The sequence below is a fragment of the Anopheles coluzzii genome, chromosome X, assembly GCF_943734685.1.
Source record: "Anopheles coluzzii chromosome X, AcolN3, whole genome shotgun sequence".
NCBI lineage: Eukaryota > Metazoa > Arthropoda > Insecta > Diptera > Culicidae > Anopheles > Anopheles coluzzii.
The window spans coordinates 4,908,762-4,936,377 of NC_064669.1; the positions used below are offsets into that span (position 1 = coordinate 4,908,762).

Here is a 27,616-nt window from a genome sequence, read left to right on the forward strand (position 1 = left end):
AAACGTATCAAAACGCCCGCCCTGTTTCGGAAACGGGAGAACGTTAAAACAGGCAAGCAACGAACCCGCCACGTGTACGTTCAAGGACCTAGCGCCGCCGGACCCGGTTGAGGTTTGAAAGAGGTTTGCAGGGGACGAGGGAGAAGGAGAGGAGGAAGGAGGTTGGAGGTGGTGGGCTGCGGCGGCAACTAACTTTTATTTAACAGCACAGAATGGTAAAACAAAAATATATTAAACAAACCTAAAACACACGCGCACGTGCTGGTACTATTGGAGCATATTTGCCGTACAGCCATGATATAAATAACGAGATAGAGAGAAGGAGATAGAGAGAAAGAGAAAGTAAAATATGTTTTTTTTTTAAATAAGTATTCAAAGGATAAACACACCCACTTGGTTACTTGCTAGTTGTCGCGCACGTGGTTGGCTTTTTTCCCGCCAAAACGTCGGCGTCTCGTGTTTTTTTTTGTTTTGTTTTTTTGTTCAGAATTCCCACCCCGTTGCGAATGCGAAACTTATCTATGTACAGGCTTAAAGCGTCACGTGAATTGCTATATAATATAATGTTTATAAAATGGGGTTGTCCTCTATACAATTCTTCCAGCCTGCCTTTCCGCTCAATTCAGGCGTCCTCGCTATTGCTCTTACTTACATCGCTTTCGCTTTTGCTTCTCTTCTCTCTCTCTCTCTCTCTCTCTCTCTCTCTCTCTCTCTCTCTCTTTCTCTCTCTAGCTATTGAATGCGGTAGTGGAGTGATACATGAGATACATCGCTAGAAATATTGGGCTTTTACATGTACATGTATATAAATATATTACGGGTTTTTTTTTGTGTTGTTTTTTTTAACGTTTACTTTTCTTTTTTCTGTTCAAATATAGGCTCCCTCCCCTTACACCAACTCTTGCACATTTGTGGGGTTTGGAGGGAGGGGGTTATGCGAGAAAAAGGTAGTAAATTGTAAATTTAAAGTAAACGGAAAAGAAGACGAAACGCGATAGGAGCTTCCAGCCTCTATCGAATTGCTATCCCCGTCCCGACGGGCCCGGTCCCCTCACCGTTACGCGCAGCACCAATTTCCTTACTTAAACATAGAGCAAGCGCGCGCGCGCGCGCCCACACGCCAACAACAACGACCCAAATTAAAAAAAAAAAAAAAAGAATGAAAACTCACACACCTACTCCTCTGCTTTTGGCGCTCAAAGGGAAAAATACTCACACACACACACTCACGCACACACACACGGTAGTTTGCTATACATTTTCACAAGCTTTTCATTGCGGAGAGGGACGTTTTGTCTCTAGCACGTGGTATATTACGCTTCGATTTTAAAGACACACTCATACACACACACACACACACTTTAAAGCGACGGAATGTAACAAATTCACAAATTTGTTTAGTTTTTTTTTTCTTTTAAAAGGCATATATGCTCGCGTACGCTTTGCTTGTTCGATTTTATGTTTCCCTTTTTCCGCTTGTGTCCATTTTGTTTTAGTTGCTTGTGAAGCAAAAACGTGTAATTTTTTTTTTTAGTACAAAACAAAAACATGAGTATTGCTAAAAACGAGAAATGGATAGTTTTCTTTGCTTGTTTCGTATTGTTCGTTATGAAATAACATTACAAGAGATTTCGAATTTATTATCTTGCCTAAACGGTTTTGCTCTTCGGCTCATCGTCTTCTTCTCCCTATCTCTCGGTCCCTATCTCTCTCTCTCTCGCTCTCTTTCTCTCTCCTTCTCGCTCTTTCCTTCTTTTTCTCTTTCTCTAAGTCGTTTTAATGGAACGATAGTAGTGTGTGATGTCTTTTTTTTAATTGTATGTATATGGGGTTTTGTTCTGTGTCCCAATGGAAGGAAGGATAGGCGGTGGGTGGGAAGGAAGGGAAGGGCTTTTTTAAATGGTGAAGCAGGTAGCCTCAAACTCAAACGGCAATCAAATCAGCGCATCCGCAACCGGAAGCAGCTACTTCCGCTTAAAGGGTTTCGAATCGTGTAAGGGAATAGCTCAATCACTTATGGGGAATGTTGCAAATCGGTAGCGGAATGTCGCTAGCATGCTGTGGAAGTTTGCAATCATATAGGTGAGCGTTGCAATCGACTAGGGGAATGTTACCAAGTATACTGTGGAGCTGTCATCAGCCTGTGGGTGCCGCTGTAAATACCCCAAAATATTTTTGTAAATTTTTTACTAATTTATCATGTTTAATTATGGCTCCGCAGCAGGATTTATTTAGTGTATCATATGTATTGCGGAATGCCACACGAAAACAACTCCAAATGATGTTTTTTTTTTTTTTTTAAGAAAACATCATCGGTATCACTTCGAAGCTTTTTACACCGGCACCCACAGTCTGATGACAGCTCCACGGTATGCTTGCAACATTCCCCTAGTCGATTGCAACATTCCCCTGTATGATTGCAAACTTCCACAGCAGGCTAGCGACATTCCACTACCGATTTGCAACATTCCCCATAAGTGATTGAGCTACTCCCTTATATGATTCGAAACCCTGCAAAACGGATACACCTGGAGGATGTTGGAGGGGGACAACAAAAAGGCAAAGCATGTCTTCTACGTGCAGGCGACGCTCGTGTCGACCTGCTTCTTCCACAGGTCGAGCTGCTCGTTGTTCTTCACCATGTGGATGCTGATCGCCTTCTTGATGTTGCACTGGTTGAACGCTATCCGCCGGTTGAGGAACTCCTTCACATTGATCCGGTGTATGTTGAGCAGCTGCGCCACTATGCCGGTCATGTAGACGTCCTCCAGCTTGAGGTACGTTTGGCTGAGCGACTTGTCGAACATCTCGCCGACGATGTCGGCCGTCAGCAGGTAGGCTGGCCCTGCAAGGAAGCGGCAGCAAACAAAGACGCATTAGCAACAAGCAAACAAACAAAAATGCGCAAAATGGAAGCATTGAAGACGGCAACCAAAATGAATTACCGGTGGTAAACGAGGGAAACACGGGCGGATAGTACTGTTCCGGGCTGACGTAGTACTTGGACTTCTTGTTCCGGATCGGTTTCCACTTCTTCGCCAGTCGGCCAAAGATCGTCCGGCGCTGGTTGCCGTGCGCCTCCATGAACTGCAGCAGCTTCGGCACGTTGATAAACATGTCGTCGTCCGTCTTGAGCAGAAAGGAGGCGCTCGGGCAGTGCAGCTTCGCCCACTCGAGCATCGAGATCGTCTTGAGCGTCAGGTTGCTGTAGCTGTCGATGAAGTACCCCCGTATCAGATCGCTGTACATGTAGCTTTCCGCCGCGAGCTGATCCTCGGTCCGGGCATCGTTCGTCTGCCCCACGATGAACCCGATCGAGATGTCGCGCCGGCTGCCGTAGTGGCCCCAGGCCTGCCGGATCGCGAGCCGCTGCTCCCGGTGGGTCGGCGCGGACGTGACGACGATCAGCAGCGTCACGTCCGTGCCGTTGCGCGGGCACAGGTTGGCGACGCAGGCCGCATCCGGCAGGTGGCCGGAGTGGTACAGGTCGCGCGTTTTGATCACCCGCTCGCCCTCCGCCTCCAGCGCTGTCGGCTGGGGCGCCGGCGGCAACGAGGAGGACGAGGAGGAGGAGGAGGAGGAAGAAGAGGAGGACGATGACCCGGCCGCGGCAGCGCTCTTCACCGCGGACGGGTTCGGTATTCGCTGGATGTTGTCCACGTGCTCGGGACCAGTTTCCTGCTCCTGCTGCTCCTTCTCCCGCTGCTGTGCGAGGAGCAGCTGGGTTTGGTTCCGGTCCACCGCCTGCTGCTGCTGCTGCGTCCGCTCGACCGATTTCTGCAGCACGTCAAACCCGCACCGCTGCACCACCATCTGGAACACGTTGCACTTCTGGCGCACCGTGCCCGGCTCGACCGGTGGCCCCGCCGGCACTAGCAGCGCCTTGTCGGGTGGTGCTGCTGCCGCCGCCGCCGCCCCCGGCACGGTCCGGTTGGACGCGACCAGCGCGCTCGGGTCGTTCTTCCGGTGGTTCGCGTACCGGCGCTGCTCGAGTATGAACTGGCGGCCATTGAGCGACGAGTAGAACACTATCGTTATCACGATGACGATCACAAATATCACGTGCGACACCTTCAACCCCGGGCAGGGCATCATACGCGGCTGGTCGGTGTGGCTGCTGCTGCTTCCGGTGGACCAACCCCGGCGGGTCGGCGGATGTGTACACGTGCGTACGCTGCTTCTGCTGCTGCTCCTGCTGCTGCTGCTGCTGCTACTGCTGCTGCTTGTTGCTTTGGCACTGGTAGGAACGTTACGATGGGCGCTCCAAAACACATCAAGGAAGTATGTTGGCTGCACATGGAATAGAGAAAGAGAGAAGGAACATTAGCATAAGAGGCAGTGCTGCAAAATGTCACTGTTAATGTCATAAAAAAATCGGACTGAACCAAAATCCATGTCAGCGTCACGCACTCCATTGTGACAATCAGTGGTGATACTCAAAAAGATTGGTGTGATTGATTGGTCAATGCATGCTTCGTGACATTTTTGCAACCAACGCTAGGTCAGTCACTATGTCATGACATTTTTTTTACTGTGATCAGTTCTGCAAAATGTCACTGTCAATGTCATGAAAAAATCTGACCGAAACAAAATGCATGTCAGCGTCACGTACTCAATAATGACAATCAGAGGTGATGCTCAAAACGATTGGTTTGATCAATGCATGCTTCGTGGCATCTTTGCGACCAACGCTAGGTCAGTCACTATGTCATGACATTTTTTTTACTATGATCAGTTCCACAAAATGTCATGACAAATTCCGGCTGAAACAAAATCATATCAGCGTCACCAGCTCTACTATGATGAAGAGAAGTGAGACTCAAACATAGGACATATTTGGTACTTGCGAGTGGTTCCAACACAAAAAACAAAATGAGCATAGTTTCTCGCTCTGTTTGACCCGACAGACAACCAAAGCAGACAGAGCGAGAAAGCATGCTCATTTTGGGACCACACGCTGATTATCATTGGGCGAAAATGTCATGACCAAGTGAGTGATCAAAAGTTGGGTGCTAAACAAAATGTTATCGAACATGTGATTGATCCACTAACTGGATGAGTCTCACCCCCTGATCATCACAGTTATGTACGTGAGCTGATTTGATCTTCGTTTCAGTCATGAGTGTTGGTGACTCAGCCAGCGGTATTTAGCAGCACTGATCACAGCCAGAAAAAGTCATGATTATGCTTGTGACGGCACTAAGCTTAGCTTGTCATCCAGAGTTTCGCATTAGACTCAAGCACTCGCATGTCGTGTTCGGCATGTCATGATGCACTTTCATTGAGTATCAGCAATGAGCATCAAGCTACCACGCATATGTTTATTGTTTTCGGTGGTGATCATCACGTGATGCTCATGACATTTTGCAGCTCTGATAGAAAAATCTTGTTAGGCTTTTCTTATGTTTTGTGTAGAGCTATTGAAGCAAAACTTCAATCTAGCTTAAAACAAATCACCTCCTCTACCAACAATTGTCGAGTTCTATTATCGAGTAGCTCTATTATCGATTTTGATTGAATTTGAAAACATTTTGATAAAGCTTCTGTTATTGTAAATGCAAATAAGACACATCGAAATTCGAAATACTAAGATAAAAACTCTTTCCCGCTCTACTGTGCCTTCCTATCGGTGCATAAGAGCGCTAATTGCATCTAGTAGCCTACTATACTTTTGAATATTAGCCTTAAATCTACTCGACACATCCCTCTAAGCTGTTTTCTGCATAGCTGTTCCGCTGAGCTGAATGTAGTTATTGATTTAAAAATAGATTACGTTAATAGTTACCAGTGCTCTAGATCAGGGGTCTCCAAACTACGGCCCGCGGGCCGCATGCGGCCCTCAAGAGCTTATAATGCGGCCCACGATGACTTTGCCTGAGCTAATATAAATATTACGTTAGTATGAATTTTTAAAATTAAAATGTATTTTTTACTTTTCTTAAACAAAAATCAAGCTTTAGTAACACGAAACTGTACAAGTATCGTTGGTATTTTATTATAAAAACGAGATTTAAACGTTCACTCATCAGTTAAAGGTAGCGTCAAACGGCTCTCAACATAGTTATTTTTGAAGCAATGTGGCCCGCGAGCTGAAAAGTTTGGAGGCCCCTGCTCTAGATCTAGAAAAACGCTACCATAACTAAACTAAATTTTCCGAATTGCCGAATTTGCCGCACGAGCGGAGGGTTAGCATGTTTGGCAGTCACACAAATTGCTGGCGCACGTATCGCACACAAACGTACACTGCGTACAGTACATTAAATTATTTTACAAATATTTTCAACTCAACGTAGCTCTCAGCCAGTGAAGCAGCGTAATTTAAATACAATCACATGGAAGCTTCCTAATGTTGAAGAGCTATGACACGCTTTGTCCTGTTACACGTTAGAACAGCACTGCCGATCGTTTGAGTAGTATTGCAACTGATCTCATCCCAAAACAACAAAAGCAAAAAAGCCATGCTCACACACACAAATAGTGACCCTATCTCGCGGTGCCACTTCGCAGGCATGCGAACGGGATGGAGATGAGAAGAGGAGGAAGAAAAAAAACAACAAAAAATGAACGGATCCTTCCGAGTCGTCGGCAAGGTCGTTTGCGGTGGTATCTCATGCCATGCCCTTCGCATCGCCAGCATAAAAGCAGAACGCACCGAACGAGAGAATGAGAGCGCCCGCAGAAGGTCATTGACGTTGACCGCGAGCATACGGCCCTTGAAACTGTTGATGCAACCGTTCTCGAACATCCCCCCCCCCTACAGACCCCCTCGACTTATGCTTGACCCCGGGGCTCGAGAGGTTTCGGTTTCGCAGTTGGTCGTGCCACCACCGAGCGCGAACCGGTTTTTCGATCCCTTCCTTTGGAGCTTTTGCACATCATCACATCACAAGATCGTAACACCGTGCAGTAGGACCTTGACAATTGTTCACCGATATGTTGAGTGCGGTCAAAAGAGGAGGGGGATGGGGGGGGGGAGGTGATAGAATGCTCATCTTCCTGCCGTTTTGTAAAAGCAACGATATATATGATTCATCGCGCCACCAAAGCTTCGCGAGGCTGCTTGTTGTGGGTTGGATTTTCAAAATTGCTCTCTCTCTCTCTATGCACAATCTCGTGTGATGCTGCCGCGCATCTTCTTCTTCTATTTGGCGTAACCGTCCTACGTGGATATGCCCCCGGCGCGCCTTAAAGGCTTACGAGACTTAATTCAGTACTACGCAGCCGGATAAAAGTCATTCCTTGCTACGTGGGGGAGACGGTCCATTCTAGGCTTGAAACCATGACGGGCATGTTACAGAGCCGTACGAGTTGACGACCGTACCACGGGACCCCCTGCCGTGCATTTCCATCCAAAATCATTCCCGTTGTTAATGCTTTCACGTTTTTTTCTTTCTTTTCCTTCCACCAGCTCACCTTTTGCAGAAGAAAAACCGCCCGTCCGTGCTGCTACCGCTTCTTCCGCCTGGCTCACGCGCGTTGCATGCCAACCGTTGTTGGGTGGCTGTGTTTTCTCCCGGCTTTGCTCGTTTTCCCGGCCGTCGTAGACGGCTCAATACTAAAAGTTGTGCGTTACGGCGGGCTGTTACGGTTTCCAGGGGAATTCCCTGTGCCAGAGGATAGGATAAAGCGGTACCGTTCCGTGCCTGCAAAGAGGGAAACGAAACAACGCAAGCGATTAGAACCATTGAATTGTCCACTGACCACTAAGAGGTGGCGATCGTGCGCGCGTTTGTGTGTCTGTGTGGCCATCAGCTCAGCTGACAATGTCACGACAAAAAAAGGGGGGTGGATTTTAGTTTGCACTATCCTCCCATCCTCCCCACTCGCTCCACGTTCTTCACTACTTACACAAACGCACGCACCGTTGTCTGGCTGCTAATGATGATGGGGGTGTCTGTCTCTTCTCTTCCGCGCACTCCTGTTGCTGCTGCTGGCCAGCTGAAAAACTAACACGCCGCGTCAACACTGGCTCGAACGGTGGGCTGCTGGCTGCCCTGGCGGCTGTACGAATATGGTGCCCGCGTATGGTTGCTGCGATTCGGGCTCCCAGTGTGGTTCATTCCGCGGACGTTTTGTTTTGGTTGGTTGCGGAGCGCGGGGTGGGTGAGTTATTTTTTTTCGATCACTGCCCCTATCGTGCTGGACCAGTGGAGCCTTACGTACGCGGAAACACTCGCACCCGAAATTACGGACGACGATGGCGATGGTGATGTGACGACGGAACTCCCGCTGGTCGGGTGGTGGGGATTGGTTGCTGTGGACCCTCAGCGACAACGACGACGACGACGACGTCCACGGGTTGCTGTCTTCTTCGCAGGCAGACGTCAAAATGCACTCCGACTGGTGGTGGTCTGCGACCCGAGGTATCGGCACGGAGCGGGGAGATATGCCAACAAACAACCTGTCTTTCGTCTCGGGAAGCGCTGCCTTCGGGTTGCCAGCTGTCAAAAAGGCTGAGCAGGGCTTTTGTTTTGATTCCAGCAAACGGAGGGGCGGATGTGGAAAGGGGAATTATACACTGGTCACACTGGCAGAGAGACCAGCAAGCAGCAGGATTGGGCCAATTTCCAACAGGAAAAATGAACGCTTTCTAGGTGATTTTTGGGAAGAAGTTTGTCGAAGAAAACAGTGAATCTTTGCTCATGTAAACACGGGTGCTGTTTTTGACAGCTGTGTTTTTTCCCCATTTATTTACCTCAATAGGAAAAGTTTGACTAAAACATGAACTGTTTTTAAATTAATATTATCTTAACTTCCAACAACACTGTTTTTTTATATTAAATAACAAAAATAAAAAACAGTTTTACAAAACAAATCGTGTGTGCCATCTCTTATCTAGCAACCTTGTGCATGAGTTTGACACAACAAACTAGTGATGGGACAAATGAAGTTCTCGTCGGAATCGATTCCGATGTTTTCTGGAATCGATTCCGGATAGTTGGTCCGGAACCGGAATCAGATCCGGAATTGGTAGTGAAATCGGCTCAGGAATCGCAGTCGGTTCCGGAATCGGAATTGCCTTCGAAACGGAGTCGATTTCGGCATCTCCAAAAGGGTAGGCGCTAGGATTAGTGATGGGTAAATATCAATTTTTTTTAGAATCGTATCGGTCTGAATCCGGTACCCATCGGAGCTGTCATTTCTCAATAAACGGAAAGCTGGATAAAAGGTACCCCGATAAACGGCGCTCGACTGTACTTGAAAATTAAAATTAACTTTAAAATTAACGAACTCATCAAAAATTGTCAAAAATGATAATGGACAGTCATTTTGGGAATTATAAATTTCAACGTCAACCTAAACTTCTCGCTAGAACGCTACCAGACACGTTCAGACTGGAGATGAGTTCTCCGAATTGCACCCACAGTTCCACTCCAATTTTTGGCAACCGAGTTGTGCTAATTATTTTGCCGTTTTTTTGTTCGCCTTTTTAGCTACATTAACTACTCCAACATTGCCGCCCGGCTGCTCCGGAAGGCGCTGAAGCCAGAACTGAGCGCTCAGGCGGTCCGGCGCGATTACTCGCCCAGCGCGACCAATAACTCAGAATTAGCTTAAACGATCAATTTTAAAACATGGCTGAGTTTTTTTGTTTTACATATTTAAAACAAAAAAACAACGGAAAAATACAAAGAAAAATTATCCAATTACATTTCAAACACTTCTATGGAATGATCGGAGTTCACCGCCTCCCTAACGATCGCCTCGAAACACTTGAACACCGTAAACCGGGCAGCATAAAAGGCCTTTTGTTGCCAGTATACTGGTTCGATCAACGCTCCAAACATTTTAGGGACGATTCCGACGATTCCGAAATTTCCAAATCCGAAATGTCCCGATTTCAAAATGATTTTTTTCTATTCCGAACATCGGGTAGGTCCGATTCCGAGCTCCCACCACTACCAACAAATGCACCTGCATGGTAAGGTTGGTAGCTGACAGGTGCTTCCTTCGAGTGCTTCCATCAACCTTGGAACTATGTAGACGTGCAATTTCAACGCAAAAATAATTATTAATTCGTTAACAAACACTCCCAAACTAGCAGAATCGTTTTTAAACTACTTAACTAAGCATTTTGTGTGAAATTTCATGTAAAAAGTGACAATGAAAGCGATTCGAGTCTGTCTGATTGTGTCATTCGCATGACAGCTGTCAGAAGTGGGCCCCGTACCCGACCGTCGCAAGGCGCACATTGCGCAAATACAGACACAGACACACATAGACACTTCTGGCCGTCACTTTCCGTCACTTCGATAACAGCGGTAGGTAGCCTTGTTGTTTCCCCCTTGCGGCTCAAAATCTGCACCAACTATTCCGGCCGCTTTGCTGAGTGTCCACTTTTCATTGCAGACGTTTTTTGAAACCCCCCGCACCGCGCCACCTTCTTAGCACCAAAATGGCCGCATGGAGAGCTGCTGGATTGAAGTGAGTTTGTGGCACAGGCAGAGGGACGGCGGCTGCCCCTCTTGAGTGTGTGTGCGCTCGGGCAACCATTGTTATGTAACCGAGTTGTGCTAATTGTTTTGCCGTTTTTTTTTGTTCGCCTTTTTAGCTACATTAACTACTCCAACATTGCCGCCCGGCTGCTCCGGAAGGCGCTGAAGCCGGAACTGCGGGCTCAGGCGGTCCGGCGCGATGACTCGCACATCAAGTTCACCAAGTGGCAGAACGGCAAGCCGGAAAGTAAGTAGAGAAGCGTGTTTGGCAGCAGCGGGGAGTGTTGCGCAGTGTCCGTAAGGTGTCCCGCGAGCAAACGCGGTCGTCAATCTGCTCCAGAGGATTTCGGGGTTTCTGGCCCTTTGGTGGCCGGTGTCTCCTGTTGCATCATTTAGAGGTGGTTGTGGATGCCTCTTTTCGGGCTATTAATAGCAACAGATTTGAACGTTTTCGTTCACGCACGGGATGTGCAACGGCTCATATTTGGGGCTGGATCGAAATGCTTTGATTGTAGATTGTATTTTATTAGTTAAACAAATCTCCAGTTCGTCGTTCTTCTCTATCATGAATGTTCTTTATAGGAAGCAATTGTTCAATTAACGAGTAGGAAACGATGTGATGGTTGAAGGATTCAGTTTGCTTATTAGCATCAAGCGTTGGAAGCTTGTTTTTCCTATTTTAAGTTAAATATTCAAATCTTTTCCCTTTTGTACTCTTCCTTCTTGTATTTAAGACCGCCTTTTTGTCCATATTTTTAATTTATAATGTAGCGCCATAATGTTTGCGGTGGTACCGCAAAGATTTAATCCTGTTGGACAACATATCTAATTTTGAAAATTTAACCCTCCGATTTCCGGTTGAGACGGAACGGCTCCGCTTGTCACCTTCACACCAATAAGTTCAACCGCATTCGTGTCCCCCTTCAATAATCCCTTCCGTTATGTTTTGCAGATGAGAAATGATAAGTTTTCTGCTTCCGTTTGTTTACCCGATGAACGCGGTCGTAAGTTTGCTAGGAGTGTCTCGGTTTGCATTGCGTTTGCGTTCTGAATTTGATTTGTGAAAAGTTAAACAAAATGAACAACTAACGCCGTTCGATTGTGTTTGCCTTCCGCCCTAAACTAACAATTATTAACCCCTTTTCTTTTGACGAAGTTTAAGAGTTTTGTATGCCGAGTGTGTGTGTGTGTGTGTGTGCTGTGTGAAGCATGATTTACTAAAGCATTGTTTAGAAACATTTACTGATTGGGTTTCCTTTTTTCACTTCTTTCATCCACAATCCACAGAGGCTATCACCGAGTAAAGTGTAGAGTCGTTTGGTCGGCATGTTCGATGCGGAGGGCGAGAGAGATATAAAGAGAGAGAGAACATCTTTTAAAATGCTGCTAGTGAACGAAATAAATCATGTGAAGTCATCAGATCGCTGATTCAAAAAAACCCATCACACGTGTGGAGTTGATTTCGGTGGAAAGAAAATGGGCCTGGTGCAGCGTGCGCACTGGTTTATATTCCAAAAACGGATTGAAAAACGGTCAATTTTAAATTAAGTTCTTCTGTTTACGTGCGATATTTTGCTCGGTTAATTTCATTAAAGAATATGGTTTGTATAGAGAATTGTAGATAAATGTTTCATCAATTCGATCACTTGATTGCACACCCGTGTATCATACGATGCATTGATTACTGTTTAAATTCACAAACAACTATTATTTGTACAATTTCAGATGAATGTGATCAAGAAGAAAGGAGTTAAAAAAAAACTAGATCAAATATCGAGTTGAATTCACCAACGGACAGAGCTTTACCTATCGTCTAAAACCAATTCTCAGTAACAACCTAATTTGAAGATTGATTACTTCTTCGCGATTGGGTCGGAACTATAAAGAAAGAGAAAATTATTGAGAATTTGTTCTTATACTAGTTAATTTGGCCAAGTTACAGGGCTACGCAACTACTTTTCAAAGATACACTTTACTGTAAAGAGTATGCCAAAAGTAATGGTCTCGAAACCCAATTAAAATGAGGAGCTTATGACGACCCCTTAAGAAACCCTAAAACCAAAACCAAACCCGTACTGATCCTGACTCCAATACATCACCTTTTCTGATTCAAAAACTGGACATAACCTAATGCCGGTCCAGGAACCAATACTAAACTCATACCGGTCGTGGAACCAATACTGGTCATACCGGTCCTAGAACTCATACCGATCCTAGAACCTATCATAAACCCATACCAGTCTTGGAACCGATCATGAACCAAAGCCGGTCCTGGAACCTACCATGAACCCACAGCTGCCCTGAAACCGATCTTGAATCCATACCATTATTGGAACTGATACTGAACCCATACCGGTTCTGGAACAGCTACTGATCCCATACCGGTTCTGGAACTGATACTGAACCTATATCGGAACCTCTACAGTGGAGCGCCGTTTGTCCAGGCTCATCGGGACCTCGCCCGGATACTCGAATAATATGGATAATGCGTCTAACTATATATTTTATCACAAATTCCTCTTTTTTATTTATTTTATGTTTTGGTAAAATCTAGGCATTATCTATTACCTTCATGTTTTTCCATTGAGAATATTGGAATGACCAATGAGAAAATGACAATGTGCTCTGATAACCGCTTTTTTTCAAATATCCTCCTCAGCACGCAATGCCTTCTTTGAATTGAACGTTCATTTTTCAACAGCAAGGATAAACGCACAGCCGGATAAAAGGTACCCGAATGAACTGCGCTCCACTGTAATTCCATTTTTTCCCCTTTTTGTGAAAAAATCTTCCCACAGCAATTGAAAACAGGGAAATCTAGTTGGCTTTGGTACTTGTCACGCACAACAAAACTGGAGTTTCGGAAAACGCAAACTTTGAGGGACGCTTCCTCTAATATTTCATTCTCAACGCGTGCAGTGGTCAAATGCAACAGTAAAATGGTTCCAAAAATATTGTGTTTCAAAAACAGCTACATTTTTCATCAGATCGTTTCTGTACGGACCTCGATAGAGCGAGCGAAACGGAGTGTGTTTGACAGTTTGCTATAAAAAGCGCATTGTTACCCGAAGCTACTGCCCGGTCGATGCCAGCCGTCAACAAACGCCACTGTGTGCGTGTGCGTGCGTGTGTCGCATTCGTAAGCAAAGGTGACGTATAAACAATTGCAGGCGGGGGGGTTAAAGGTTCGCCCCCGTGAAGAGTCCACATACGCGACGCGGGTTTGGGTTGGCCAGGGCCGCCCCCAGAAAGCGAAAGTTCGGCTGCACATCGCTTCCGTTGTTTTGTTAGCGGCCCCAAAACCGAAACAAAGATGGGACCGGGGCAGCTCCTGCTGCTTGCGGCCGTCCTGCTCGTCGCCGTCCCGCCGACCGTGGCCCACGGCTGGGGCTCGGAGGACATGGAGCTGTTCGATCTGGTCGAGGAGGTGAACGAAAACTTCTACACGCTGCTAAACATCAACCAGACGGCGACGCTGGCCGAGATCAAGCGCGCGTTCCGCACGCTGTCGGTCGTGCTGCACCCGGACAAGAGCGATGCGGAGGACGCGAACATACGCTTCCGCAATCTCGTGTCCGTGTACGAGGTGCTGAAGGATCCGGGCCGGCGGGAAAAGTACGACAAGGTGCTGAAGGAGGGCATGCCGAACTGGAAGTCGGCGCTGTACTACTACCGGCACGTCCGGAAGATGGGCATGGCCGAGAGTGCCGCCATCCTGTTCGTGGTGATCACGGTGATGCAGTACTTTGTCGCGTGGGCGGCCTACTTCGAGAAGAAGTATACGGCGGTAAGCGTCCGCTAAAAAAAAAAAAACGGGGGACAATTCGGTATTAAGGAACGAATTTGCTTTTGCAGGAACAAATCGTGGGCAGCAAGCTGAAGAAGCTGAACAAGAAAAAGCAAACGAACGTGCAGCTGGAGGAGCTGATCAACGAAATTCCCCTGCCGAGCATGAAAAACACGCTGCCCTGCCAGATACCGGTGTGGCTGTGGTGCACGGTGACGGGCACGCCCGGCGCCATTCGGCACCTGTTCGCGCTGTACTCGGAGCAGAAGAAGCAGCGGGAAGAGGAGCTGCAACGGTGAGTGAGCGGGCCACTCGGGTCAATTTGAGCAAAGCGTAATTTTTTAATTGTTTTTCTTTTTTTTCGCTTTCAGCGAGAAGGAAGAGATCGAGCTGCAGGCATCGCTCGAGGAGCAGCGGGCAAAGGACAAGGAGAACCGCATCCTGCGCAAACGCTCCAAGAAGATGGTGGTGCCGGAAAAGACGGACGAAGAGCTGGCCGCGTACAGCCAGCGCATCAACAAGCCGGGCCAGCCGGCGGAAGGGGCAAGCACCAGCACCGCCGCGCCCCTGCCCCAGTCCGGCGGGCTATGGACGGAGGACGATCTGGTCGAGCTGGTGCGGCTGGTCAAGAAGTACCCGGGCGGTACGAGCAACCGGTGGGAGCTGATAGCCGAGCTGATGCAGCGCAGCGTCGAGGAGATCACGTACATGGCGGCCAAGATGAAGGAGTGCGGCTACCGGTTGCCCCACCAGTCGGAGGGTGCGCGGGGGGACGAGAGCGGAGGCTCGTCGGGCGCGCCGGTCGCCGCCAAGGTGAAGACGAAAACGCGCGATACCGCCGGCGGCGGCGAGCTGGCAGCGAGCGGCAGCACCTGGACGCAGCAGCAGCAGCAGGCGCTCGAGGTCGCCATCCAGAAGTACCCGAAGTCGGCCAACTACGACCGCTGGCAGAAGATCGCGAACAGCGTGCCGGGCAAGTCGAAGGAGGAGTGCGTCGCCCGCTACAAGTATCTGGTCGAGCTGGTGAAGAAGCAGAAGAGTGCGGCGGCCGCGGATGAGCCGGCGGCGGAGGACGCTGCACCGCCCAAGCAGGACCCGCCCAAGCAGCAGGCTGACGGTGGCGATGATGATAATGAAGATGACGGAGCAGCTCCACCACCACCAGCACCGACCGGCGGCAAGAGCCAGGCAAAGAGCAAGCGGCGGGAGCGCAAGAAAGCGAAAGCGTACTACAGCTACTCGGACGATTCGGACATGTCGGACGAGCCGGAGGAGATATGAACGTGCTGCCGCGTACGCGCGTGCGATACTTGGGACGACGTGCGGCGGGAAAAGCAAAAGCAGGCACAAAGAGCACGCACCCCTGGAGAACTGACGACGTTTCGTATTTTTTTTTTGCTGTTCTTTTTTTAATTGCTCCCCTCCTTGCCGTCGCTGTGTGAATATCTGTTCTAGATTGTTATTGTTTGGGGAGGGGGGTAGGAAGGGGAGACGGGGGGTAAAGACGGCCGTTAGAATAAAAGAAAGCATCGCTCAAGCGTGTGCTTGAACGTGTGTGTTTGTGTGTGAGAGAGAACATTAACGAACAAAAAAAAAAAAATAACGCCGTGCGTTCGTGTTTTTCTTCAGAAAACATCATTTTAATTCAATGATGTAACATACGAGGGTCGAGTAGGGTTGGGAGGTGTGGGGTGAATGATGATACAGCACGCACCCCTGCGTTCGTTACGCCATGTCGATTCGGGACGTTGTAACAAGCAAGCCTTGGGGATTGCTTTAGAACGTGTGTGATTTATTGATTCTATGCTGCGCTTTATGCTTTCTAACTTTCATCCCCATACCTCCCTAACCCCCCCCCCCCCTCCCCCTCCCTCGTCTCTTCATTTTTTTTTCAATTCTATCCCGCACCCCGCTCATTAAACTGGGTTTAATTGCTGCGCACGTGCCTTCTAGAAACGCGTAGACGAAAGACTTCAACGAGAGGCGAAGCGATGAACCTCCGTGGATGGTCCCCCTTTGGGGGTGGATTTGCGGGACGCATCAAACGGAGCCTAATGAACGTGTGCGCGCACACACACACACACACACACGCGCAACCTCTTCTTATCAAAAGCAACACACATGCGATAGAAAAGAAATGGAAAAGCCCGCAATATAACAACAACAACAACACATTCGGAGACAGAAGATGCGTGCGGCCACTTCCGTCTCGCTTTCGGGCGCTTACCGGGCCTGCCAAAATTTCTGGCACTGCCAAAAAAAAAAAAAACAAACCAAAAAAAAAGAAGTAAAAAAGCCTCGCCCTCCCGCTTGGTTCCTTCAAAATAAAGACGTTCGCAGTGTGAATGGGGTAGCTGGTACGCTTTCTTTTTTGTTGTATAGTCGGGCGCGCGCTCGCTCGCGTGTGTGTGTGTGTATTGTGGCACCCCGTCGATTCGGGGTCTCGTCGCTCGCTCGCTCGCTCGCTGGGCTCGGAGTCGTGAGTCGGGCAGCGGAAGGTGGAGGCCAACGTTTCACTTGCTCCAGCTTTTCACCACGCCACATTTCACTGCAAACAAGTCGCGCACCCGGGCCGAGCTTTTTTGACAGTGCGACCAGCAGTACGGGCTGCGCCAACCACGCACACGCGACTAGACGACGAACCCCACCTTAGGGAGCTTAGGTGTCGCGGCGCTGGTGTCGGGTTTAGCACCGCGACTGCCCTGGTCGGTGACCACCGTGTTCCAACCCCCACAACCCTCCCCTCCCCCCCGCTTTACCGGGGCCGGTCATCCCTTTGAACCCTCGTTTGTGGAAAGTTCGTTCAACAGTGTGGATCCCCTGCGGTGTGGTTGCTGCAATTCCGATTTTGCCGATCGATTCCGGTCCACCAACATCACCACCTCTCCGCAGGAAAATTTCCCGGATCCAGGTGGGTGACACTAGTGTGTGTGTATGTGTGTGTGTGTGTGTGTGTGTGTGTGTTGGGGCAGAGGCGAGAAAACGGAACCTTCCCCCAAAAACAAGGGCCCATTCAATCAGACCAAAGTCAGTGCAAACGAGCCCCCCTCACCCCCCCCCCCCTCACCCCTGCCCCGTTTGACCGTATCGAACCTCGAGCGTGGGGTTTCAGCCCAACCCACAGCCAGTGCAGTGCAGTGCGCGAGATCTAGAAAGTGCAACCCCCTCCTCGACCTCCCCCAACCCTCCCTACACCCCCTCCCCCCCCCTCCCAGACTTATCTGGTGCATATCTGGTGCATAAAACAACAACAAAAACTAAAACAAAAAACAGGTAAAACCGGCCCTTACAAAAGGAGAACACATATGGGTGGGTGAAGAAAGGGGGGGGGGGGGGGGGAGGGGGAGGCGTGTTGATGGCCGGTTCCTGGGGAGCCTCGCCAGGCATTCGTGCGTCCTTTGCGGGATTTGAAAGAAGTTTGAAAGTTTGTGCACCACCGATCCCCCCCTCTCACCCCCATTTCCCATTTCCCAAAAAAGGGGTGGAAAAACTGGACACTGGATCCGGTTTGTTTCCCCCTCGGAACTGGGCGGTACGGGAGGAAGGGTGGAAAATCAATCAACGACCTCCAGTGGGTTCCAAATACCCCCTTCCCCCTCCCCTTTCTCGCCATCCCTCTTCTGCCGTCCCGTTTTTCGCCCAGCTGGATTCCAAACTTTCGTGGCCATGTGTGTGTGTGTGTTTTTTTTCCTGTTCGTTGCAGAAACTTTAACTTTGTATGCAGCAACACAACAGTTCAATGTTTCCGCAGCGATTCCCTCAGTTCTTCCCTTCGCCTGGAGGGGGGGGGTTCGTGGCCTGTTCCGGGAAAATCACACGCTGGTCCGCTGACTTGGGTCCCGTGGGGCCCCTCCGAAGTCCGCAGTTTCGGAGTTCACCGTACCCCGTAAACCCCCTCTTCACCTCTCCACATCCCTTACACTCCCCCCCCCCCCTCCTCCCTCTCCCCAGCAATAGTTTAGGTGGAAGGAAAATGGACGGAAGGAAGGGAGTTTTTAATTTCTATTTCTATATCTGCTGCTACTTCTTGTGCTGCACCATCTGGAATCGATCCGCTCGACTAGCACGTATCTGTGTGCCTGCGTGTGTGTGTGTGTGTGTGTGGTTTATTTTTTTCGCAGCGAAGCGGAAGGCATTTTGCCACATTCTGTTGCTTCCCATTGATTATTGCTATTGTTATTATTATTATTATTATTATTATTATTATTATTATCGCACGCGTTATGTTGGAGGGCACACGGGGAAGTTTCTGTTTTCTTACCAATCGTCTTCCCCCCCCCCCCTTCGCTCCCTCTCCCCCGTTCACAGTGGGGTTAGTTTTGTGGCTCAAAATTGTTTCATTCGAGCCGTTGCGCCTGCCGCGTACGCCCGGGCGTAACATACTTTCTCTTCTTACGCTCTGCCACCGCAGCGCAAAACCACACGCGTACATGCTCACGCACGTATCACTCCGCCTCCCCTCGCTTCCCCGGCACCTCCATTGCTAGATAGATTCTTGATCCGGATGCTCCACATAGCACGGTGGTGGTTCGTGGCGCACAAGATGTGCCCGCTGTGAAGGAAATGTGAGGGGGGGGGGGGGAGTAAGAAGGGGGGGAGGGGGGGAAGAGTGAGGAAGCTTCCCGAATCTCCCGTTTCTGGTTGCTTCTGCCGCTTACAAAAGCCTCCCATAAAGCGGAGCCCGACGGGAGAACAGGTGAAGAAGAAAGGCCTCACATATGTCTTTTCGAAGGGGGGGGGGGGGGGGGGGGGGGGTTAGGAGGGAGGGAGAGGGAAGGATGGAGAGAGAGGTTCACGTATGTGTGTGTGTGTGTGTGTGAAGGTGAAAGAGAGATGCAAGACCAATTCTTTCTCTCTTTCTCTCTCTCTCTCTGTCTCTCTCTCTCTCTATCTCCCTCTCTATCTCTCTTTTTCTTTCTCTCGGTCACACACACGCGCTTTCGCCTTGATTTACCGCGCAATCGACTTATTTTTTTTCATTTTATCGCTTTTTCTCTCTCTCTCTCTCTCTCTCTCTCTCACACACACTCTGTTTCTGCTTAAATTGTTTTTCACAGGTGGTTAAACTCGCGGCGCTACTTCATCCCCCTCCCCCTCCTAACCCGCTCTCCGAGAAGGGGTGCAGAAAAAACCAACCCCCCCATCAGGTCATACCTCCCTTTCGAGTTGGAAAGAAAGTACGAAAGAAAGAAAGAAAGAAAGCACACACTCACACACGAGAGAAGGGTGAAAAGAAGGCTACAATCAGCTTACACAAAGACGAGCGCGCGCGCGCGCGCGTGTGTGTGAGTGAGACGCGAAGAAGAAGCAGAACGAACGGTGCAAGAAACCAACAGCAACAACAACAACAACAACAACACCAACAACAAAAACAGCAGATGGAGTCGGCAGCCTCCGTCGCCGCCGCCGAGCAAGAGCAGCCGCCCCAGGAGCCCCAGGAGCCGCCCCTGGTGCTGCTGCGGCTAGAAAAACCATGCCTCCCGCAAGCAACGGTATATGCCGAGCAGGCGCAGCAGCAGGAGGAGGAGGTGGTGGTGCAGCAGCGGGAGGAGAAGTTGCAGAATGGCGCTAGCGGGGTGAACGGCGCGAGCGAACAGTCCCCCCCACCATCGCCACCGCCGGTCGGGGAACGTTCCCACTGCTGCGAGCCAGCCGCGACGCCACCGTCGGGCGGGGACGGGCAGGAGCAGGGCGGGCTCATAACGGCACTTGCCCCTGCAGCCGCCGCAGCGCTGGGGCCGACCGGGCCTGCGCCCGACCAGCCGGCGGAGAACCACAACACTCTCGGCACGAACGTCGTCGGTGCGTCAACGGCTCCGTGCAGCGGTGCGCAACAGATCGTGTACGTACGCGGTGCGCAAACGTGCGCTCCAGAGGCAACGCCGCTCGGCCACTGCGACAACGTGGTGCGCATACAGATTGTCCCGGCAGACGAGCAGGAGGAGCCGGCGCAGGACGATTCGCTAGTGAAGGACGAAGAAGAAAAGTGTGTGAAGTGTGAGGGCGAGGAAGGGCAGGAGGACTGCAACAACAACAACAGCAGCGGCAAGTGTCCGGCGCAGAGTGTAACGGTCGTGTCGGTCGTGCCGGACTCACAGCCACCACCACCCCGGCCATCCTCCTCCTCCTCCTCCTCCTCCTCCTCCTCCTCCTCCTCCTCCACCACCACCTCCTCCACCGTGCTGGTGACGGTCACGTTCGAGGATCGGACGCTGGTGCGCGTCGCATCGCCCGACCCGCCGGAACCACCGACCAGCACCGCCGCGATGGTGCAGAAGAAGCGGCACGAGCCGGCCGACCTGGACGGTGCCCCGTACGTCTACTACATGGCGGCCCGGTCGGCCGGCGGCTCGACCGGCGGCTCGAGCGGCGGCTCCAGCGGCCAGTGCTCGCCGAGCGATATGCTCGACAGTGGCACCTGCAGCGATATCGAGCTGACGCCGCCGCCGCTGCCGAAAAAGATGTCGCAACGGTTGCGCGCGTCGTCCGGCGCGATAAAGAAAAGCCTCGCGGACGGGGGCGATATGGTGCGGCCGGCAGTGACACCACCGCCGCCGGTATCGGCACCACCGACGCCACCGCTCGCAGCAGCAGCAGCAGCAGCAGCACCGCCACCACCGGTATCGGGGGTTGATAACGACGACGACGACAACGGGCCGGATAGCGTTATCAGCGTGGCGCACCAACACGAGCAGCGGCTCCAGCACCAGCAGCAGGAGACGGCCCGCAACAGACAGAACGCGGAGCAGACGGTCGACGGTTACGATACGGGGCGGACGGCCCAGCACCAGCACGCAGCAAGTCTCATCTCGGCGACCGATAGTGACGGGTCGGAATCGTGCCTGAGCTGCGATTCGCTCAACTTCGAGCAGCTCCAGTCGAGCCTGGTGGTGGTGGCGGCGGCAGCGGCGGAGGAAGAGGAGGAAGGACAGCAGCTAGCGGTGCGAGCGAAGCGGACCGGTGGCGGTCCGGCCCTGCCCGACTCGCTGCTCGCCGCAATACGGGGCAGCCGGCCCAAGGTGTACTGCACCGACGACGACGACGCCGCGGACGCAGACGACGAACCCGACGAGGACGAGGAGCGGAAGGTGGCCCGCCTGCCACCGCCGCCGGTGACCCATCATGGTGGGCAGCGGTCCGGGGGGCCGCTCGATCTGAACAGCTTCGCGTCGGCGGCAGCGGCGGCGGCGGCCGTCGCCGCCAGCAGCACCACCACCACCCGCACGCTACTGATGGACAAAATCAACAGCCTCGAGGCGGGCCGGGCGGTGCGCCACGATCAACCCGATCAACAGCCGTCCAGCAACCTGCCGTTGCTGCACCACCACCACCACCACCCAATCAATGAGCGGGCGCCGAGCAGCTGCTCGGCCAGCTCGCACACCGCCGAGAGCGTCCGCAGCAATCAGTTCGAGAGCGACCGGTACTACAAGTTTCATCTGAACGAGCGGGCGGCGGGCGAGCAGCAGGGTTCGACCCGGCCCGGCTCGCCGGACACCCGGCCCGGACCGTCGGCCGGGGCGGCCACCGCCGCCGCCGACGACGACGACGAGAGCTTCGCCGGGCTGCGCGACCTCAGCAACGGCACGTCGACGATCCGCAGCAACAAGGGCACGGTGCGGGGCGTCAAGAACCGGGTCCGCAACGGGATCGCCACCTTTCTCCAGATGCAGCAGACCGGCATGAAGGTAAGGGGATGGTCGATGCGGGTTCGTCGCTTGCTTCCGTGGAGGGATTTTTTCTCTCTCTCTTTTTCTATTATTTTACTGGTGGAACCCTGGGTTGGGCGTGCTATTTCGCACTTAATTAGATGACTGCTCGTCCGCCTTTGTGTGTGTGTGTGTGTGTGTGTGGGGTAATCGCAGCAAATTGGGAAGCACACGGCACCTCCACATCTTTCACACGTGATTAGCTCACGAGCGCGAATTTTCACGACGGCGGTGCGCCATCATCCCCCATCATCATTGGCAGAAACACAATTGCATTGGTGCCAGTCCCAGCCTCATTGCAGCAATTGCTTCAAGCTGCGATAACAGGTTTGGGGGGGGCGGGGTTCGTCGTTTGCACCTTTTCTCGCATTACGCAATTATGTACGCTAATTCCAGCACCCCAAAAAAAACGGCCTCCCATTGTGCAGCACGCTACACGACGTTTTTGTTTTGCAACAATTGAAAGTGATTTGCCCCTTTATGTGTGTGTGTGTGATCTGCAGCATGCGTTATCTCGCAGCAGGTCAGGTTGGGAAATCGATCGCCCGCAAACGCGCTTCACTTTTCCTTTTCAGCACACAAACAAACACCTGGTGGCCAAACGAAAAATGCCACCTTTCGCCAGCATTACCAATCTTTAGGCGGCCCACATTTTCCAGACAAGCGCACCGCTGAGCACGGCAACTCACCCGGCAAGTCCGATCGTCCGAGCAACTACAAAATGGGGTGGGGGGGGGGGGGGGGGGAGTTGGCCACTTACGTCGTGTATGTTAATCAAACACGCCACCACCGATTGGCGGTTGGACGACCCGGCCAATGGACTAAGCCGCCCGCCTCAGGGGGTTGCCCGCTTTATGTCATCCAACTCTCCCCCCTCCACGTCAGGAGTAATCGGGGCCAGTATCCTCATCAATTGCCTGCTCGTCCCAGGAGAAAGGCGTTATGATGTGTGTGTGTTTTAAACTTAAGTGTGTTGTGTGTTGGGCATCACGCCATCATCGTTAATTGGATGCTCCAAAACAGAGCCATCGAGAAACGAGTTGATCCTGGCTTGATGATAGTGCGCAGCAGTGAGGTGCTCTCTGGAGCGCAACCACGACTCTGATCCGACTACGGCAATTCTTAGTTCCACTCGGAGTCAAAGTTGTCTGGAGTCGCCTGGAGCCGTCCCGAGTAGTTTGGAGAAGTCTAGAGTCGTTTGGAGCTGTCCGGAATCATCCGGAGTCGCCCGGAGTGGGAGTTGGTGGGATTCAGATTTGTCCCGAGTCGGTGCGAGTCGTCCGGAACAATGTGCTTGTGATTAGAGATTGTCATTTGGTTTCTTTTATTTATGTTGTCTTAAACTTTGTACGTGCACTTCGTTTACAGGCCTTTGTTTCGAAGGTTCTGTCGGATTCTGGACGACTCTCGATGTCTCCGGACGACTCTGGACGACTCCGGACGACTCTGGACGACTCTAGACTACTCCGGAAGACTCTAGAGACTACGGACGACTCGGACACCGGACGTCTACGGACGACTCTGGATGACTCCGGATGATTTAGGAAATCCGGACAACTCCGAGCGACTCTGAACGACTCCGGGAGGCTCCGGGCGACTCTGGACGACTCCGGAGGACTCTGAACGACTTCAACGACTCCACCTTCGGACACCTCCGGATAATGCTCCGAAATTGTTGGAGTCGTATCGGAGTCGTCTCCGGAGTTTTGCCAACTAAACCCATCCCTAGTGTGCAGTACTTCATGCAAGTAACCTCTTCTCCGCCCAGAGACATCTTCGCAATCCCGGGGGCAGCAAGCGACGAGTCTTGCGTTTGTTGTGTTTGTTCGGGACAGCTCCCCCCTGGGTGAGCCAACTGGGGCAAGCAAGTTAGTAGGCCACCACACACACAAAAAGGCGGCAAACTGCCCCATAACGGTGCCTTTTGGAGCGGCCTGGTGGAACCGGTTTTACACCCGGGACAGCCGCGCTCGTTGACAAAACCGGATCTTTTTTTTTTTTTTTTTTTGTTCCTTTGCTTTCGCCTTGACCGCTGGCGGCTGGCCTCGGCACTGACCTACTCGGTGCGATGACCCAATTTTGGTCCTGCTGCAACCCGCTCGGAACTGCTCTTGACGTTTCCTCCTTGTGGGGAGCCTTCGGTTGCAAGCGGGGTTTCGTCGCTTGGTCGCTTGCAACTGGATGCAGCGGGCGCTTCCGGACCGGATGTGTGTCATGTGCCCGGCCCGCCCCGGGGGCCCCGAACCGGTAGACTAAAGTATGCCATCCAACCAGTATGTGTGCCATCGCATTCTGCACTCCTGCTTCCTGTTCCACGCTCGTGCTGAACTACTAAAACTAATCCACATGACATGTTTTTTTTTGTTTTTTTTTTTTTTTTTTGTTGCACCCAGAACTACAAGGACAAGGAGGCGGGCAAGGTGGTCGTGTACAGCACCAGCATGGGCATCGTGCGGGAAACGTACACCAAGTGCGCGAACGTGAAGCAGATCCTGCGCACGCTGCTGGTCAAGTTCGAGGAGCGGGACATCTTCATGAGCAGCGAGTACCAGCAGGAGATCCGGGAGCGGATGCAGTCGGACACGATCAACATACCGCAGGTGTTTGTGGACGGTCAGCACATCGGGGTAAGTTGCAATCGAGGGCGAAGGGGGCTATGGGAACTCGCATTTCACTAACGTCACGAAACTCCCCCGCAGGACGCCGAATGTATCGAGCGGCTGAACGAGAGCGGCGAGCTGCGCAAAATGCTGAAACCGTACAAGGTAACGCACCGTAACGCTGCGTAACGCGCAGCGCAGAACGCAAAATTAACGGTGCCTCCTCTTCTTTTCTCTGCTGCTTGTTTCAGTGTCTGGAGTCGCCGTACATGTGCAAGGTGTGCGGCGGGTACCGGTTGCTGCCGTGCCCGTCCTGCGGCGGCTCGAAGAAGTCGATCCACCGGAACCACTTCACCGCCGAATTCGTCGCCCTCAAGTGCATGAACTGTGACGAGGTCGGGCTGGTCAAGTGTCACAACTGCTGAGCGGGGGTTTTTTTTTTTTGAGGGGGTCTTACAATTTTATCAGTACCACATTACACACACACACAGAGGGAGCCTCAGAGCGTTTTTTTTTCCCCGAGAGGGCGCTATCGCTCCCCAAAGCACTTTATAAGCAGGCCGACGAAGGAGCTGAGCAGGGTAAACGGAGGACAGTGGCAGAGTCAGAGTATGCTAGTAGCTAAGGAGAAGCTTCATGTTTTAGGTGCGCGCGCGCGTGTGTGTGAGTGTGTATGAGTGGGTTTATTTTTGATAGACACGCATGACCACGTCGGGCTGGAAGGAGCCGAACAACAGGAAAAATGGACACGGTCCCCCTTATTTCGTTACTTAGTAGTTTGTCGTCTGTAGCATGTAGCGGGTTTTGTTCGTTAAGTGATTAGTGTGTCCCTGGTGTACTTCCTTCTTTTCTTTTCTCCTACACACACACACAGACACACACACAGACACATGCACAAACATGCATATTATTAAAAGAATATTTTGTGCGCTCAAAAAAGCGACATTCAGTTAGCTTTCTGTCATCCTCCCGCAGTCAGCACGTTGTAGGCACACTATTTAAACAAATATAACTTTTTATTATTATTTTACGCAAACACACACACACACACATACATACACATATTGGTAAGGTGCCCATTCATCCTCAAATAGCAGGTTTAGTTCTGTGTTTTTTTTTTGCTATCTTTTCTGTATATCTATTTAACACACACAAACAAAACGGGAAGGGGCCTGCAAGCGTTTATTGTACATAGTGATAATCCGTACTGCTACTACTAGCATCACTAGCTGTGTTGTTTTTTTTTTTTTTTTGCTCAAACGTAATGTAATCCGACTTATCGACTTTCATACTAGACCGCATTATCTTAATCATTATCTTAATACTCCTTCCCCCCCCCCTTTTTTTGTTGGCCGTAAAAACAAGGGTTGCTGCGCTGCCCACTGTCCCGGAAGCCAGTCGTGGCCAGACATTTTGTGTGACGTGGAGGAACTAGATAGGGTGTGATAGATAGAGAAAGAGAGAGAGAGAGAGAGAGAGAGAGAGAGATAGGGACAAAAAGGAGAAGGAGATAAACATTAAAAAAAAGGATACACAGGTGGATACAGCCCGAGGTGGTGCTGGCCTGCGAAATGCGTACCTATTGCTCGGAAAAATATATTCCTAAACAAGCAAACCACAAGCGGGGCTGGCGTCCAAATTCATTCAATCGATCTCACACACCAAAAAAAAAAAACGGAAGAAAAAATCACTAAACGGAGCACTGCTGTCTCCTGTTTTGACGATGACATTTTACACCCTTTTTTCTGTGGTGACTAGCCGGTGACACTTACATTTAGCACACACATATTTTTTCTTATCTTCATAGAACGATAAGATATGCGATTTATGTCTGTGTGTGTGTGTGTGCGCTAACCTTTTACTCGGTCAATAATTACGATAACAGTTCACCCAATTTGTGCCGATGCTTTAAAATGCTACCTCGGAAGTTGATAAGCATCGGCAGTAAGGGTTGGCGGGATGGACACAAAGAGAGACGGTATATACAACAGCGCGGCGGCGGTTGTGGTTGGGTGAAGTGGTAGTGACAACACTCTCCTCTTCTTTATTTACACACCTGATTCATCATGATGAGGAAGTGTGTGTGTGTGTGGTGGAGGTGTAATGATATGTACGCGCACAAAGTGCCGCTGCGGCAGCTTTTAGCAGGCGTCAATCAATGTTAATTTTTATCTTTCCTTCAATGCCAGCCACCAGCCAACCAGTAGTTTTGTTATTTTGGTCTTTTCCGTAACAAGACTTATTTTGGAATCAAAACGTAGTCATATAAAGTCAATCAAACGTAGTCACCATTAATTCAATCACAGCCTTTTCTGGGATCTGAACCGAGCCTCGACGCTGTGGTAGCCAACGCGTTCACCATTAGACCAGCAAGTCAACACGGGAGCATCCCGGCTGCAGTGTGCTTTTGTTGTCCTCGGACGGAAACGATCAGGGCAAACGATACACATCTGTATCTTGGATTTGTTGCGCGTTCATTGTAAAAGTATGTTTATGGAAATAGAGAAACAGACAAAAAATCGTTTTTAATTACACTTTCTTGTAAATGTTTAACAGCATTATCATGTTGTGATTATATTTTAAGACGCAAAGCAAAATGGTTGAAAGCGAACTTTTGCCTACCCTTTTTTTCTGTTTCCTTTTCGCCTAAATCGCCTTCTTCTTCTCATTTCCCATTTGCCAATCCGTCGGTCCAACCGGTCAATGTAATTCGGGATGATGGTGACGTGTGCTGCCGCCTATGCGACCGCGCTGGAAAGTGTGGAAAGCGTGAGCGCACAGTTGGGCGCAGGAGTTGGGCTGGCACCGGTGCTCAAGGTTGCCACGAAAACGGTGGCACCCACCAATAACAACAAAAATCACCCCAAACCCCCCCTCCCCCCCCACTCCCACGAAAGCGATCGCTAGCGAAAGCACCAACGGCCGCCGCCCCACAGTGAAAACTAACGCCCGAAAAGTTAATCGAACTGTAACTGTACCCTTTTCCGTTTCTGCTTGATTGCAAAACATAATAAAATTAGCGGCGTGAAACAGTTTAAATTTTATTGCTTTCAGAAATTAGCCTGCTGGCTTGGTACTTCCCAC

The 27,616-nt window shown here is 50.7% G+C and overlaps 4 protein-coding genes and 1 long non-coding RNA gene across 7 annotated transcripts in view; 3 read left to right on the forward strand and 2 right to left on the reverse strand.

Annotated features, from left to right (window-relative positions):
* LOC120957074 (oligopeptidase A) overlaps window positions 1-11,878 on the forward strand; it is a 302,182-nt gene extending 290,304 nt beyond the window's left edge. Inside the window, exons 3-6 of one of the 2 annotated variants that reach the window (XM_049609726.1) lie at window positions 10,354-10,425; window positions 10,553-10,683; window positions 11,389-11,440; window positions 11,724-11,878. In XM_049609726.1, the coding sequence (XP_049465683.1) occupies window positions 10,354-10,425; window positions 10,553-10,683; window positions 11,389-11,399 (214 nt within the window). In that variant the 3' untranslated portion in view covers window positions 11,400-11,440; window positions 11,724-11,878. The remainder of the gene's footprint in view (window positions 1-10,353; window positions 10,426-10,552; window positions 10,684-11,388; window positions 11,441-11,723) is intronic. The other variant, XM_049609723.1, reaches the window with a different exon arrangement.
* LOC120949170 (beta-1,3-galactosyltransferase 5-like) lies at window positions 76-8,638 on the reverse strand. 2 transcript variants are annotated; one of them, XM_040366264.2, is made up of 4 exons: window positions 7,863-8,638; window positions 7,414-7,643; window positions 2,946-4,290; window positions 76-2,845 (listed from the first exon to the last, which is right to left on the reverse strand). In XM_040366264.2, exons 3-4 carry the CDS (start codon window positions 4,093-4,095, stop codon window positions 2,574-2,576), a joined length of 1,422 nt encoding a protein of 473 aa, XP_040222198.2. In that variant the 5' UTR covers window positions 4,096-4,290; window positions 7,414-7,643; window positions 7,863-8,638; the 3' UTR covers window positions 76-2,573. The 2 variants fall into 2 exon arrangements, with proteins under 2 accessions (XP_040222198.2, XP_040222187.2); XM_040366253.2 differs by having other exon boundaries at window positions 7,849-8,638.
* Window positions 11,879-13,558: 1,680 nt separating the features above from the next.
* LOC120957896 (uncharacterized protein F54F2.9) lies at window positions 13,559-15,826 on the forward strand. Its single transcript, XM_040380336.2, has 3 exons — window positions 13,559-14,223; window positions 14,292-14,518; window positions 14,595-15,826. Exons 1-3 carry the CDS (start codon window positions 13,750-13,752, stop codon window positions 15,502-15,504), a joined length of 1,611 nt encoding a protein of 536 aa, XP_040236270.2. The 5' UTR covers window positions 13,559-13,749; the 3' UTR covers window positions 15,505-15,826.
* A 285-nt stretch (window positions 15,827-16,111) lies between these two features.
* LOC120957873 (uncharacterized) lies at window positions 16,112-25,652 on the forward strand. The gene is made up of 5 exons (XM_040380296.2): window positions 16,112-17,134; window positions 19,281-21,911; window positions 24,326-24,559; window positions 24,632-24,697; window positions 24,784-25,652. The coding sequence occupies exons 2-5, from the start codon at window positions 19,602-19,604 to the stop codon at window positions 24,955-24,957; spliced, it is 2,784 nt and encodes a 927-aa protein (XP_040236230.2). The 5' UTR covers window positions 16,112-17,134; window positions 19,281-19,601; the 3' UTR covers window positions 24,958-25,652.
* On the reverse strand, window positions 25,393-27,405 carry LOC125908438 (uncharacterized). The gene is made up of 2 exons (XR_007453375.1): window positions 26,112-27,405; window positions 25,393-25,963 (listed from the first exon to the last, which is right to left on the reverse strand). It is a non-coding gene; the product is annotated as an uncharacterized LOC125908438 (long non-coding RNA).
* Window positions 27,406-27,616: the final 211 nt, after the last annotated feature.